This window comes from Orycteropus afer, unplaced genomic scaffold (genome assembly GCF_000298275.1).
Source record: "Orycteropus afer afer isolate SDZICR_OR568_19922 unplaced genomic scaffold, OryAfe1.0 scaffold00501, whole genome shotgun sequence".
Lineage (NCBI taxonomy): Eukaryota > Metazoa > Chordata > Mammalia > Tubulidentata > Orycteropodidae > Orycteropus > Orycteropus afer.
This window is the reverse complement of record NW_006922088.1, coordinates 1247294-1263883: the sequence shown is the minus strand read 5'-3', so window position 1 is coordinate 1263883 and position 16590 is coordinate 1247294. Positions and strand designations below refer to the sequence as shown.

Here is a 16590-nt window from a genome sequence, read left to right as displayed (position 1 = left end):
TTTCTTGGCATAGACAAGGGTGCATTTCAAGCATTGCATCCATTTATTGAAACATCTCAGTTGGTATTCTGTCAATTCCTGGAGCCTTGTTTTTCACCATTACCTTCAGTGCCACTTGTACTTCTTCCTTCAGTACCACCAGTTCTTGGTCATATGTTACCTCCTGAAATAGAATCATGAACGGTTTTGCATGTATATCAGTCTAACTATTTGGATCTCACCCTAAGAACAAAAGGGCAGTCTCACTCAAGTGTTTTAAGCAAGGAAGTGACAAGATCCAAATTGTATTTAGGTAAACTACAGACTGAATTAAAGAGATGTCAAACTAGAGGCAGTGAGATTGGGCCAGGGCTATTGTGGTAGGCAAGAAGTAATGAGATCTGAGTTTCTTTAAGCAAGGCCAGCATGGATGGAGAAGAGGGAACAGATTCAAGAAGTTTTATAAGGAATTGAGGAAGAAGAATCAACCAGAGTTAGTGACAGATTCAATTAGGGAGAGGAAGCAGGCTAGAACATTCTAGTGTATTTGGCTTGTACAGTTGGGTGAACAGTGATGCCACTGATCAAGGTTGAAAACAGAAGGCAAAACAGATGAATTCGGAGTATGAAAAGCATAATGAGTTTATTTTCCAACACAGTAAGTTTGAGATCCTGTGGGATCCATGAGGAGCTATCCGGTGGAAAATGTAATTCATGGCTCTGAAGCCTCAGAGGGATCTAAACTGAAGATACTTATATGTGTTATAAGCCACCTATAGGTGATCATTGCAGCTGAGGAGAGGGTATGGGTGGTGTTGCAAGAATGGAGAAAAGTGTTAAGGGCAGAGCCTTACAGAATACCAGCATCAGAAAAGCAGGAGGAAAACCAGAAGAAAATGGCATCATGAGTCCAAGGAGTAAGAAGGCAAATGACATTAAATATAACAGAAGAATTCAAGTAACATAAGGACTTATGAAATAGTATTGGTTTCAGCATTCAGAATATCCTTGGTGGTCTTAGGAGAGTGATTGCAATGGAATAGTAGGTTCAGTGGCTCCATGGCACTTCTACAAACTCTGTTTGGGTATTTCATGATAATCCCTGGCTCCCTATTACCAGGAAGAAACAAGTTCTAGTAATGCAAAAGGACCTTTTACTTATGTCCTGTATGAACTAGGAAATGGTTTGGAGTTTTCACAACCAAGAGTAGCTTAGCTGTTTCTAGAAGTGACAGTAGGTACCAAAGGGACTTGGCAATCCCTTTTGAGGTTCTCTGGCAAAAGGCTCCCCAGCTGCCTGGTTAGGTTAATCAATTGTGCTCTATTTCTACAGCATGGATGGATTTCGACTGGTGAAACTAAATGAGGTCATCCGACAAGTGGACATAGTTATTACCTGTACAGGTACGATTATGACAGATAAAATAAGTGGCACTTGGGACACTTCTGTGCAGCAAGTGAAAAATAACTGGAAAAGTTCTGGACGGAACCAAACTCTTCAGAACCAGTCAGGCCTCCATTTCTCCTGCCTCTTTAGACCACTGGCCACAAACCTACCACTGGGTCGTCCCTGTAGGGAAGTTTCTCTCCATTCCCTATAACTGTCCTTTATCTTCATCCATCCTCGGCTACCTGCAGGATGGGCAGACGTGAGATTCATTTGCAGAGTTTTATTTGGGAAGCCAGATCTTAAATTTGTGCATTTGATATTTTATTTTACTTCCCAAAGTGATCAAGTGTATTTCTGTCTAGTCTCTGTAATCAAGGTTAGGCTAGAGCAAAATTCTTCATAGTTAGAGAAAGTGGGACAAAAAAAATCTGCCATTTTAACACATTTAAGTATTTGTTGTTGTTGTTGTTGTTGTTGTTGTGTGCCGTCGAGTCAGACCCGACTCATAGCGACCCCTCCTTGGGTTTCCGAGGCAGTATCACTATGGAAGTAGATTGCCCCATCTTCCTTCTGAGGAGTGGCTGGTGGATTTGAACCACCAGCCTTCTGGTTAGCAGTCAAGTGCCTTAGCCACTATGCTACCATACATTCATCATATTGTGCAACCATCACCATTTCTTTATTTTCTTTTTATTATAAATAGCTTTATTAAGATGTAGTTCACATACCATACAATTCACCCTTTTTTTCACTTGGCATATGTTTTCAAGGTTCACCCATGTTGTAGCCCGTATCAGTACTTCTTACCCTCTGACAAGTGAATAACATTCTATTCCACTCTATGGATATACCACATTTTAGTCATCCAGTTATCAGTTGATGGGTATTTGGGTTGTTTTCATTTTTACCTGTTCTCTATAATGCTGCTATGAACATTTATGTACAGGTTATGATGTGAACATAATATTTTCCACTCCCTTGGCTTTATGCTTAGGAATGGAATTGCTGGATCAAATGGGAGCTCTGCTTTTTAAACATCTTGAGGAATTGCTTAACTGTTTTTCAGAGTGACTACACCCTTTACTACCCCAGCAGTGTATGATGATTCTGATTTCTCCACATCCTCACCAACGCTTGTTATTATCTGTCTTTTCAATTATAGCCATCCTAGTGGGTGTGAAGTCTTATCTTATTGTGGTTTTGATTTGTGTTTTGTTACTGATGTTAAACATTTTTTCATGTGCTTATTGGTCAGTTGTATATCTTCTCTGGAGAAATACATATTTCTCCCTTGCCAGTTTCTAATTGGATTTCTTGTCTTTTTATTATTGTATTCTAAGAGTTCTTTCTGTATTTTGCATGCAAGCCCCTTATCAGATTTGCAAATATTTTCTCCCATTCTTGGGTTGTCTTTTCAGTTTCTTGGTGTTATCATTTGCAGCACAAAAGATTTTGATTTGAAGTAGTCCAATTTGTCTATTTTTCTTTATTGTCCCTCCTTTAAGGAGCCCTGGTGGCATAGTGGCTAAGCACTTGGCTGCTAACTGAAAGGTCAGTGATTTGAACCCACTAGCTACTCCATGGGGAAAAGATGTGGAAGTCTGCTTCCATAAAGATCTGCACCCTTGGAAACCCTAGGAGGCAGTTGTCCTCTGCCTACAGGATTGCTACAAGTCAGAATTGACTTGACGGCAGTAGATGTGGAAGTCTGCCTCCATAAAGATCTGCACCCTTGGAAACCCTAGGAGGCAGTGTCCTCTGCCTGCAGGATTGCTACGAGTCAGAATTGACTTGACGGCAATAGGTGAGGTTTTGGTTTGGCTTGAGCTTTGGGTGTCATACCCTAAAAACCATTGCCTGACCCTGGGTCATGTGGATCTACACCTGTGTTTTCTTTGAGGCTTTGTAGTTCTAGCTCTTAGGTTCAGATGTATGATCCTTTTTTAGTTCATTGTTGTGTAGGGTGTGATATAGGGGTCCAGCTTCATTCCTTTGCATTTATATGAGTTCTCCTCTGTTTTCAAGGCAACAAGAATGTGGTAACCAGAGAGCACCTGGACCGCATGAAGAACAGCTGCATTGTGTGTAACATGGGACATTCCAACACAGAGATTGATGTGGTAAGAACGAGTGGTTCATTCCTGGAGACTTTTTTTTTTCCCTGTTCTTCCCAAGAAACATAAACTGGAAGAGGAAAGAGCACAGTCACCAACTACCCTAAACATGGCTGTCCTGGCAGAGATGTCCTCAGCTGTTCGCTTACTGCCCTATGGCCTGTGTTTGTGGATACCATGGAGATTCTTCCTTTCAACTTAGTCATTTCAAATGATTGTCCTTTTCCACCCAAGCTTGATACCTCCTCACACTGTAAGCCATTATAGTGTCACCAGGGTATGTTTAAGTTGAGCTAGCTAAGCGTAAAACTACCAAAAAGTTACAGTGAATTTGAGTCATTATAGTAGTTAGTTTTGGGAATGTATGATTTCACCATAAAAATGAGAGAAGAATGTTGGGCTAAGGACAAGTCAGGGGAGAAGAATCTGTGGGCTGTGATAAGACCATTGCTTAAAGTGAACCGTGTTTGTCAGATGCTACAGTTTTTCTGCTTCTTTCATTGGGCTAGATACCTTCTTAATTTCCCAGACTGTAGCAGTTGGGTCTCTAGGTGCTACAAGCAGTGCAGTGCCATTGTGTAATACTGTTTGATCCTCAAACCTGGCACACTTACCACTTTGGTTTTCTAGTTGGATCACATTCATGCTAACATTTTCCAATCCAGTATAGCACTGGGCCTCCTGAGTTGCCCAATCGGTAGTTAACAGAAGTGTTGTGCATTTCCTTCAGATTTACCAAAGTGTCTTTCATGGTGACTTTCACTGTGATTTTAACTTTTCATGGCATTTTTTCGGCACAATCGCATTCCTCTGTGGGTAACAGGCTCAAGCAAAGCATGCTTTCATCTCCACTGAGGGCTGCTCTGATTGAGCGTCAGCATTGCCAGGTGAGGGTCACTTGATATGTTGAGAGCCTGTGGGATAGCCTTAAATGGCTTCTCTTTTTAACCCTGTACTCTATTCTTATGTAATTAAAAATAGCTGGGAAAACAACTGACCCAATCCTATTTCTATCCTTCGGGTATCTGAGTAGCATAGCTCCATTATTCTGCCTTACCAGGATATTTGCTTACAGTGAATATTTTCAGTGGGCCACTCCGTACTGCTAAATACTCAAAGATTGTCATTCTTTTAAAACTGCCGTCAGTACATGATTGTCCACTCCTGGATTAATCTGCTTAGAGAGCCCCCGATGGGAAACACCTAAAGAGAAATACTGTGCTCTGGGCCTGCAGAGACATGTCCACGGCAGCAGGAGGAGAAGGAGTTTTCACTGAGCTGTTCAGAGGTTCTGAAACAAAAATGACACAGAACACTGTCTTACAACTTCTGTATTTTTCAGATATAAAAAATTACTTTATCTCATTTTATCCTTTTGACTACTCAGTGAGAATTTATTCTAATTCCTAATTTTCAAATGAGAAACTAAGAAGTGCGTTATTCAGTTATACACATTGATTTCAAGATGAAATTGGAACACAAAATCCAGGGTTTTTGTTGTTGTTTTTTTTTTTTAACTCCAGTCCAGTCTTCCCCTTCTCCCGTATGTTGTACTATTACCTTTGTCATGATTTCTAGATGACCTTCAAACAGTGATGCATGAACCTGTCTCACTGCCCAATGCAGCCCAAAACATAAGGCTCTCAGGACAAAGGCCAGGAGACTCATTACCTGCAGTCAAGTATTTATTGTGGGATTGCTGTATGCCGGGCTAGCCTTGGCATCCTTGGAGTCAGTGAACAAAATAAACAAAGACCTCTGCCCTCACGGGGCTTGCATTCTAGTGAGAAGAAAGACAGTAACATATCGAATCAGCAAATCTGTAGTAGGTTCGATGTCAAAAGCACTAAGGAAAGAAAAAAAAGTAGAGCATGTCAAGGGGCATGAGGGTGCAGAGTTGTCCCTTTAAATAAAGGGATCAAAATAAGCCTCATTAGGAAGGTGAGACACGAGCAGACTTGAAGGAATTAGCCATGTGGGTTTTTGAGTGAAGAACATTTCAGAAAGAGAAAGGAGCCAGTACAAATGCCCTGACATGTGCCTGGTCTGTTTGAGAAACAAGATGGCCAGTGTGGTTGGATCAGAATGAGCATGGGGCATTTTAAGAAGGTGATTTTATTTTAAAAGGATCACCCTAGCCATTGTGTTGAGAATAAACCTAGTTTTGCAGGTACTGCCGGATCACCCCAGTATTGTCTGCTGACAAGATCCAAGAACCCTTTGTCCTCTTCTCAGTAGAAGATAGATCTCTAAACTGAATGGTGCAGAGAGATGCTCAGAAGGGCTTTTGAAAAGTTTAACTGACAGTAAAATTGGACCCATCCCTCACAATTTTGACAGTGAATTCTTAGATATTACACCAGAAGAAAAAAAAAATAGAGAAATTAGACTTCAACAGAATTAAACACTTTTGTGTATCAAAGGACTTTATCAAGAAAATGAAGACAACCTACAGAATGGAAGAAAATATTTAGGAACCATATATTTTATAACGATTTAATATTCAGCATATGTAAAGAACTCCTATAATTCAACAACAAAAAGACAATCCAATCAAAAAAAAAAAAGAAAAGGTCAATGAACTTGAATAGACACTTGTCCAAAGAAGATATTCACATGGCTACTGGGCACATGAAAAATGCTCAGCATCATTAGTCATTGCCTAAGCCCGCTGCCATCATGTTGATTCTAACTCATAGTGACCATATGGAACAGAGTGGAACTGCCCCATGGGGTTTCCAGTCTGCTTCCAAGGAGTACATTGCCATATCTTTTTCCCACAGAGCAGCTGGTGGGTTCAAACAGCCAACTTTTTGATTACTAGGTAAGCATTAGTCATTACTAAGGCTCTCATTAGTCATTAACCAAACCAAATTAAACTAACTGCCATCGAATCAATTCCAACTTATAGCAACACCCATTGGGTTTCTGAGGCAGTAAATCTTTACAGAAGATTCCTTCTGCAGAGTGGCTGGTGGGTTTGAACCACAAATCTTCTGGTTAACAGTCAAATGCTTTAATGCACTATGCCATCAGAGCTCATTCCATTTATCATTAGAGAAATACAAATCAAAACCAAAAGGAGGTACCACTTCACACCCACTAAGATGGCTGTTATCAGGAAAAGAACAAGTGTTGGTGAAGATGTGGAGAAAAATTGGAACCCTTATTCATTGCTGGTGGTAACATGAAATGGCGCAGCTGCTGTGGAAAGCAGTTTGGTCAGTTCCTCAAAAAAGTTTAAAAAATAGACTTAGCATATTGTCTAGCAGTTCCACTCCTAGGTATATAACCCAAAGATTTAAAAGCAGGAAACTCAAACAGATACTTATATGCCAATGTTCCTTGTACTATTAGTCACAGTAGCTAAAAGGTAGAAACAACCCCATCATTCATTAATAACTGAATGGATACATAAAGTGTATCTGTGTTAGACTGGGTTCTCTATAGAAGCAAAACCAGTAAAGCTTATATAGAGACAGAAAGAGAAATTTATCTTAGGAAAATGGCTCACACACTTATAGAAGCTGGCAAGTCCAAAGTTCTTGGATCAAACACCAAGCTGGAGGCTTTTCCTGATTCTTGCAGCTGCAGGGGCTGAGGAGCTCAAGGTTGGCAGGCAGTATACTGGCTGTTGACTCCAACGAATGACAAATCCAAGATCTCCAGGCCGAATGGTGAATTGTTTGCTCACGGACAGTTGTAGGCAGCACAACAGAATCCTGATCCACAGAAGAGTGTCTCTTTTCCCGGGATGTCCATAAATATACTGGAAGCAGGCCACACCCGTAGGGAAACTCCCCTTCAGTGGATTGGCTGCTCAAAACATATACATCTGATCCCCTCATGGGAATAACCATATCACAACTGCTTAAACCACACAGAATTGTGGTCCAGCCAAGTTGACACACAGCTCCAGCTATCACAGTATCCATACAGTGGAGTAAGCCAGACACAAAAGGATAAATATTTGATTATCTCATTTATATGAAACATCTAGAACAGGTAAATCCATAGAGACAAAGGCTGTTACTGATTACTGGGGCTGAGGGGAGAGAGGAGTTAGGAGTTAGGACTTAGTATTACTGAGTTTCTGTTTGAGGTGATGAAAAACTTGGAAATTAGGGTAATGGTGACACAACATGGTGAAGGTAATTAATGTTACTAAATTGTACATTTAAAATGGTTAAAATGGCAGTATTTTGTTATATATATTTTACCACAATAAAAAAATAAGTTAAATTACTCAGTCTTCAGTCGTCATGTCACAGGACATGTAGCATGAAATTTTAAAAACTAGCAAACTCAACTGAGAGTTGAAACCAGAATGTTCATTCACTATTTGGCAAATTTGTATTGCATTTAGCAACTTTGCATCTTGCTGTAGTCTATGTCAAGTGCTAACTGACTGATGAAATGGAAGTGAACACATCTCTGCTGTCAGGGAGCTTATATTCTAGTGAGGGAAACAGACAATAAACAAGTAGACATACATTGTCAGTGTTTAGTACTGAAGAGCAAGGTGAGGACATATGGAATGATAGAAGATGTTGTTTTAATTAGGATATTCAAGGAAGGAAAGCATTTGAACAAATATTTGAATACGTGAAAGAGCCAGCCATCAGAGCTCTGTGCAGAGAGAATGGTTGGTACAAAGACCCTGAGATGGAAACAGGCTTGCTGCGTGGAGGAACAGAAAAGAGGCCACTGTGGCAGGAACAGAACGAACAAGGGGTGAAAATAAGAAACAGCTCAAGGAGGCGTAGTGGGTTCTGTAGAGCCCTGTCTCCCATCGTAGGGACTTCCGATGTCATTCCAGGTGTGAGGGAAACAGTTGGAAAGTTTTGAGCAGGTAAAGGACCAAATTTGACTTTGTTATAAAAGATTACGCTATTGTAATCTTTTAAAACATAGTTTATAGAAAGAATTGGTCACTTAGAAAGCTACATTCCTTTCTGAGAAACATCCATGCTGTGAGCCTTGGGGACCCTGTGACAGGCATTGTACTCTTAGCTGCCCTGGGCCAAGCCTTGCTATTACATATTTCTTTCTTCTAGAAAGCAGACCTACTTATCCATATGCATCACATAGAAGGCCTGTGTGACTGTGAGCTTCAAAATTCAAGTGTGTAAACTATTACGTACATATGCCTTTGCCAGCCTATGAATTACCATGTAGTAATGCTATTAATTCCATGCTTTGTGAGACTAGAACCACAGTTGTTCCCCATGAAGAAACTGATGTGCAAGGTTTGAAATCAGAGAAGCTTGATAAGTTCAGGGATGACAACTGACTTGTTTACAGCAGGACATGTACCTAGTTTGGGAGGGTAGTCTGCAAAGGGAGCCCTTCCCCTGGTAGATTGCTTGCTGATTGTAAATCCGGAGCAAAAACAATTGGATGTCTTAAGAGAGATGCCTGTAAAACTGTGTTGGCCCCAGGAAACTCCGTGCTCCCTAGTGGAGCGTGGCCTGTCCCGTGGACCTTCACAGTTAGGTGCTCCCTTGGACAGTGCTAGAGATAATTCAACCCAGTTTCTCTTCGAGCCCTTTTTATAAACTGACCCTTAGGTCTTTTATTTGCCCCCAAAGCCATTCTAGTGCTGTACTAAACTGCTTCTACTAAGCATCGATCATTTTATTATGCTCATAAGAAGTGTCCTTTCCTTGATTCCACTATAATCATTTTTCCAAAAAATACTTCCTGAGACAGTAGACTCTTCTTCCATGTTGTCAGACCTTTGCTTCCAGTCTTCGAGATGGCTTGTCTGTGGGAGACCAGAGATATGAAATACCAAGAACCTGATTCAGTGCTGTCATCTCAGCTGATAGAAATGGCAGTGTCCCCAAGGAGTAGCTGTTGGTTCTCCATAGCTATAGCCATCCATGGGATGTTTCCAAAGGCTGAGGGATTTACTCTGTATATCCCTAACTCCCAAAATGATCCATTTACTTAAACCCTTTTGAATACAATATAAGTACATTTTTAAAATCTGCCTGCTTCTACACTGTAAGAAACTATCCTGATTTACTTAGCCATTCTCTTGTTGATTGACAAATTTTGGTGTTACAAATAATGCTAGATTTAACATTCTTGGGTAATTATATTTCTGAACTTGAGCAAGTATTTCTGTGGGATGGAGCCTTAAAAGTGAATTTTTTTTTGTAAAAATTCAGGTACATAAAAAGTTTTGCTAGCTACTACCAAATTGAAAAGTTGAACCAATTTATACAGCTTATCATATCAGGAAATTCTAGATATGTTTCCCATCTAACTAATGAAGAAAAGGGCCATACCACATTAATAGTGTCCTGAATTCACTGATACATAATTATGTATCTATCTCTCCCACTAGATTGCTACTTCCTCTGGGACAAGTGCCATGAATTTCTGAACATTCATTGAATACCCCACTGTATGTCAGGCAGACCTGGGAGATACAAAAATGACAAGAAAATCAGGTTCTTGCTCGTAAATATCTCACAGCCTAGTGGAGCAGCCCATAGTGTTTTTTTTGTTTTGTTTTGTTTTGTTTTTTTTATGTGCCCTTTACTGTAACAACTAAAACAAAACCAAACCCACTGCCTTGGAGCTGATTCCCACTCATAGCAACCCTATAGCACAGAGTAAAACCCATAGAGTTCCCAAGGCCATCAGTCTTTACAGAATCAGACTGCCTGAGTGGCTGGTAGGTTCAAACCACCGACCTTTTGGTTAGCAGCCAAATGTTTTAACCACTGCACCACCAGAGCTCTTTACCACTATGACTAAAACATGGTAAATGACTCAGTAGATGATACACGATTATACAACTAAAATGTTTCTCTTTATTTGTTGGTAAACTGCTACTCCTTAGGAGACCTTCTCAGTTTCACCAAGGAGCCAATGGGTAGTTTTGGAATTTCTTCTTTAGACATTGCCTCTGGAAGAAGGAGTTGTCTTAAGCCCACACTTGGTGACTATTACCTGATTGCTGCTTTAATAAACTTACCATTTCTTCTCTTATTCTCTGAATACACAATACACAGAACTGGAAAGAGGGTGAGCCTCTGGGAGCTTGACCATTATGCATTTTTTTAAAGGCTACCTCACATTTGCACTTAGGTCACAAAGCTTCTTTAACTTTAGGGTGAACCACCATCGTTGAGAAGGTGGAACGGGGGACGTTGGAACACGAGAGCAGAGCCCTAGGCCCGGCATGCTGTGTTTGGGACACTGCGCCTTCTCGAACTAATCCCCTCAGCTCTGAGCCTCCTTTTTGCCTGTGTCCCTTCAGCACTTGCATATCCCATTTGCACTGTATCGATTTGCACTTGTTTGCATGTTGCCCTTGTAAGTATTTTGAAAGCTTTCCCCCCCGACACACACACATAAGTATTATTTTGTGCCCAACTAAAGTGTAAGCTTTCTGAAGGCAGAAACCACGTCTTTGGTTTCTTTTGTATTTCCCATAGCACCTTGTACTGTGCTCAGCAGAGAGTGGGCATACAGTGTATGTTGTGGAATGGCATCCTGAGTGATTCCTCCCTGGCTGGGCCTAAGATTAAATTCCCTGAAATGGAACAGTCCTAACCAACCCAGGACAGGTACTCTCCATCTGGCATGTCGGTTGCTCCTTTCAAGTTGCTCTTTGAAATGATTCCCTTCGACGTCTTTCCATCCGCAAAGGGGACCCTGCTGCGGCTGATGCACTTACTGATGTGTTCCAGGCAAGTCTGCGGACACCAGAGCTGACCTGGGAGCGAGTGAGATCCCAAGTGGACCATGTAATATGGCCAGATGGCAAGAGGATAGTGCTGCTGGCAGAGGTAAGACCTGGGGGCGGGTGGGGAGAGACAGGACAGGCTGAGGAGAGGGTGCCGTACCCATCCGCCTCCTCATGTTCTCTCAGACTTCCAACTGCTCTCAAGCACAAGTTTAACTCCTTTACCGTGGATTTTACTTCTACTTGTGAAGTCTTTTCATTCAGCAATTAAGAAACTATTTTGGTTCTCCACTCTTCACCAATTATCCTGTCTCTCCATGTCATTCTACAAGTTGAGTCAGATAATGACTGTTACTGTGGAAGGAATTAATGGATAGAACCAGTGCTACTTTGAGCAAAGCTTACAAAGAGATAATGTCATTTGGGGGGTGGTTTAATCAGTTGGGCACAAAGTAGATATTCCTGACTGTAACTGTCTTAGACAAGCTCTGGAAAAGTCATGTCTTTGCTGATAGATTCTCAGTTTTTGAGGGTCCATTTTCCTGAATTAAGCCAGACATGGAGTAGGTGCCCAGCTATCTGGTGGCTGCTTGATTGACATTTCCCCATCTTCTTCTTCAAGCTCAGACTTACTCTTGACTTTCATTCCATTTAGCCTTCCGTGTCCATGCCTGACCCCTTCTCCTTTCTTGGAAGCTTCTTTTCTAGTCCTACATTCTTGACAGTTAGGATGATACCCCTTGAAGCTTCCTCCTCTTCAGGGCCAGATACCACAGTGTTAGGCGGATAATCATCCTTTTCTTCAGTTTTGATTTTCAGTGAGCTTTTCTTTCTTTTCTTCTCTTTTAAATCAAAGAAGTTGAACATGAAAAATGTAAAAGAAATCCATCTTTATCTAGGAGCCTATAAATTTATGTTTAACCATCCTTATTCTTCTCTTCACCTTTTCCTCACCTGGCTCATCTTCTCAAATACTTCAGGACATCTGTGACAGGACTGAATCATCTCTTCAGGGGTGTCTGTATGGAGGGGTTGAGCAGCTTGTTAAATATGCATTCATGCCTTTGATGCCAGCCTGCTGCCTTATTTCTAATTGCCCTGGGAGGTCACACCAGAGCAAGCCTCACAGTTGTTCTTGGCTACTATAGTTGAACAAATAAAGGTGATCAGGCTTCCAAAGAAACAAAATAGGGAAGTGTGGCCTTGGAGGAGGTTTCTGATTCTTGTACTCTCTGAATCACCCATTCAGAATACAAGACTGCTTTTGGATTCAGGAGAACCAAGCTGAGGAAGAAGTACCAAAATCATCACAGCTTCCTAAATCTGACCTGGACAGATCTTCCCTTTCAAGTCTGGATTTGACTAGATCACTGTGTATAGATAGCATAACAGTCCTGAATGCCAGTGCCTCAGAAGAAGGGTATCCTGCTACAGAGAGCAGAAAATTCCAGAATTTTTTGTGCTTTCACTTAAATGCCAATCAATCAATTCCCGCCTATGGAACACCTGCTTTTGCCCGCAGTGGTAGTTGGGAGTGGTTGGAAGCTGGCAGTGTGCTGCTCCCTCTTTCCTCACAGAGCACAGACACTCTGTCCTAACCCATTTGTGTCTGAACCCTTGCTCCCAGGGCCGTCTGCTGAACCTCAGCTGCTCCACAGTGCCTACATTTGTGCTCTCAATCACGGCTACGACCCAGGTGAGGCTCCGGAGTGGGAAGCAGTGGGTCTGGAGAGTGCTACCCGGCCATCAGGGTTTCACTTGATGTGGGGTAGGTCGTCAGCATCCACCTCTCTGCTTTTCTAGGCTCTCGCCTTGATTGAGCTCTACAATGCCCCTGAGGGTCGCTATAAGCAGGATGTCTACCTGTTGCCCAAGAAAATGGGTGAGCATGCATTTCTGCCCCGTCCTTGCCAAGTAGTCCAGAGTTAGAGGCCAGACGACTTTTGGAGGCGTGCAGTTCCTTAGGGATTAAAAACAGGATATCTTTATCTTGTAAGAGTAGGAGCTCGGCCTCCTAGATTCCATTCCCAGTTGGTTCACTGTATTTTCTACCTAGGACACACTAGTAAAGTCATGACATTTACCAGCCTGTGAATTTTAAGGATTTTCTCTCTTAAAGTATCTCGTATGCAGGAATCTTAAAGGAGGAATGATCTTCCCCCAAAGAAGAGGAATCTCTTGTGACCTCTGACTCACTCCAGAGCTAGGCTGCTGAATAGCCCCACCAGACTTTTCTCAGAACCACTGAGACTTGGTACTACAGCATCTGACTCTGTCTCCCTTGCTTCAGGCCCAAGGAGAGATTCTGAGTGGCTTCTGTTGAGTGTCAGTTACGGGGGGTGTTTCGTATGAGAGAAACATTAAACTGTCTTAAATGTTTAAAGAACCTGCCTCAGGCACCTGAACTGACCAGGGCGTCTGTAAACTCCCAGGGCAGCAATCGGGACAAATCAGCTTCTGCTTTTGTTTCGCTTGATGCATAGCAACCGTTAGAAGGTGATATGTTTCCCCTTTAGTAGACATTTTGGAAGGGTTTCAAAGAAACAAAATAGTCCCTACTCTCACTGAGTGTATAGTAGGGTTGGGTGGATCGGGGGGAATCAAACAAATATATGAGAAATGACATAAAATTATGAATAAGTAACATGTCTTCAAGGAGCCCTGGTGGTACAATGGTTATGTTGCTCAGCTGTTAACCAAAAGGTTGACACTTGAACCTACCAGCCACTCCACAGGAGAAAGATGTGACATTCTGCTTCCATAAAGGTTAAACTCACTGCCATTGAGTCAACTCGACCCATAGCAACCACCATTAGGTTTCTAAGGCTATAAATCTCTATGGAAGCAGATTGCCTCATCTTTCTTCCTCAGAGAAGCTGGTGGGTTCGAGCTGCCAAGCTATTGGTTAGCAGCCAAATGGCCTTAACCATTGGAAACTCTATGGGGCAGTTCTGTTCTGTGGCTATGATTTGGAATTGACTCAACAGCAATAGGTTTGGGTTCGACATATTCAGATAATAGAATGCAAACAGAAACCCATAAGAACTAAGGGTACTAAGAGCAAAGCAAATAATATGACATCATTATTAGTTATTCCTTCCAGATTTTCTGAGACATTATGTTTTCTGAGTGACCCAAAGAATAGATAATTCAAGGAAGAACTGAAGTTTGAGCTTCCCATTTTCTACTCCCCACCCCATAACATCCTCTTTTTTTTAGCCCCTAAAATCTTTTAACTCTTCTTCACCTTTCTCAAGAGAAGGAAAGGTTCAAGACTGGAACAGGTAGGAAGGAAGAAATGATATGGCTTTGAAAAGCACTTGACTTGAAGCTAAAAGCAACCATTCCTTAGAATTGAAAGTCAGTGAGCAAAAGTGGAGCATTTCTCATTCGGTTCTAGGAGTTAGAAGCTATCTCTCTACCTTTAAGACTGGAGGAGAGCAGCCAGACAGGAGGCATGAGTGCTTATCCCAGGGATTCTGTGGTCTGTTCCAGATGAGTATGTGGCGAGCCTACACCTGCCAACCTTTGATGCCCACCTGACAGAACTGACAGATGAACAGGCCAAGTATCTGGGACTCAACAAGAATGGGCCCTTCAAGCCTAATTACTACAGGTGCCTTGGGCTCTCCAAAAAACAGGGAGGGACTCTGGAAACTTGGGTAGTGAAGAGCTTCCTGCACTGCCACTAGTCTCTGCATCTACCACCACATTCACATGGACACAGAGCAGTAGACCCACCCGCCTCACCACCGTCCCCACAGGGCTCTTGGAGGCCTTCTCCGAACATTCAGTAGTGTTCTTCTTCCTGAATTGTCCTTCTCCATTGCCTCTTTTTGCTGTGATTCTTGTCCCTTTATGGAGAAATGCTGGTCTTTTCCACGTAGGTGAAAAAGAGCTGCTGTTACCAACCTTCACCGCACACTCCAGAAAAGTCCCTGTCTCCCTGCTGCTCCGTTAGGTAGGCTCTTCATGTCCGAGCATCCCCACAATCTGATGGCATCTCCATCTCATCTTTCTTTTTCCACCAGGTATTAAGTTCCTGTATCTCAAGCCAGAAGAAGTTTTAAGGAATAGAACTCCACGTCTTTCTCCACTACTATACAGGAAAGAACCCAGCAAGCTGCTTCTCCAATCAGAGCTGCCCGCCGTGCTCACTATAGACCATATGTTAGGTTATTTATTTATTAAAATCTAGAATCCCGTGCCTGTAGCCTTGGCCCAGAGTGTGGTTACTGCCCCAAGGGCCAAGAGAGCCACAGAGGGCAGGCTGAGGAAGGAAAGAAATGGGGTGACCATTCCTGGTGCATCTTTTGCATCATCCTCCATTGATCGGACACCTCAGCGATGGCTTTTTCTCTCTTGTCCAGAATCAGGCGTTAGTCCAGGGATTCCAGGCTCCTTGTTCCCTGGGGTTTCTGGAATAAATTTTCAGCAGCTGCCTTTCTCAGCTTTGGCTCTTCCCCAGGTAAGGCCTTTCGGAAACCACTGAATGAACATGGCCTAGACTGCTGGCCTTGACCATCACTCTACTATCACTGCCTTCTCCTAGTAGGAAGGAGTGTAATGGCTTTGGCAAGCTACAACAAGAACTCAGCTGTGCCAGTGCCTACTGGAAGTCTCCTTCCTTAACCCAAGACTCCTCTCTTCTTGAACACTTATGTCCATTTGAACACTTCTGGTACCAAGAGGAACGTGCTTCCATTATTTCCTCAGCAGCTCTGGTGTTTGTCAGTCATTTGTTTTGCCATCTTTTTAACCCAACCAAACTCTGCTCAGGAAGTGGGGGCCAGTTCCAGTGGGACCTGTAGTCTTCCTTCCGTGTCATTTAACTGGATAGTTTCCTAGGAAGCTCCTTCAGAGTGATGCCATCTCAGAAAAGGAGAGCTTGTTTAAAAAAAAAAAAAATTGCTTCCTGAAACTCCCTGTTATTACCTAAACTACTTCTGAAAATTATGAAACTAGTAGAGAAAAGCATACATTCCAAGGGATCTGGGGCTTCAGAAATGGTCCACGTCTTTCTGGCCCCTCGTTTGACAGACCTGCTTTCTAAAGAAGTAGAGTGCATTTGTCTCCCAGGAAGAGCGTTGTAGCCTAACTGGCTAAGTTAACACACAGGTGATGTGTACGCTGTGGCCAGGTGATCATAGACAGTCTGAGCCTCATCAGACATTCATCCCTTTGCCCATTGTCATTGATGAAACCAAGATCTAATGTCTCTGCAATCTGATCTGTGTTCTTTCTTTGATGGGATATTGTTTTATGTTCTGGTCTCTCCCATCTAAGGATTCTGTACTTCAGAACTAGCTTCTTGAATAACTCCAGCATTACAAAGAATGTAGTGTAATGTGAGCAGCCTGGGATTTTACGTCCCATCCAAGGGTAAGATGCCTTTTGGAGAC

General features: G+C 42.3%; 1 protein-coding gene across 1 annotated transcript in view; it reads left to right on the top strand.

Annotated features, from left to right (window-relative positions):
• Positions 1–15660, top strand: part of AHCYL2 (adenosylhomocysteinase like 2) — a 230819-nt gene extending 215159 nt beyond the window's left edge. The window contains exons 10-16 of the mRNA XM_042782897.1: positions 1313–1383; positions 3395–3489; positions 11193–11291; positions 12816–12884; positions 12992–13070; positions 14684–14804; positions 15657–15660. Coding sequence (XP_042638831.1) covers positions 1313–1383; positions 3395–3489; positions 11193–11291; positions 12816–12884; positions 12992–13070; positions 14684–14804; positions 15657–15660 — 538 coding nt within the window. The remainder of the gene's footprint in view (positions 1–1312; positions 1384–3394; positions 3490–11192; positions 11292–12815; positions 12885–12991; positions 13071–14683; positions 14805–15656) is intronic.
• The last annotated feature ends 930 nt before the right edge of the window (positions 15661–16590 follow it).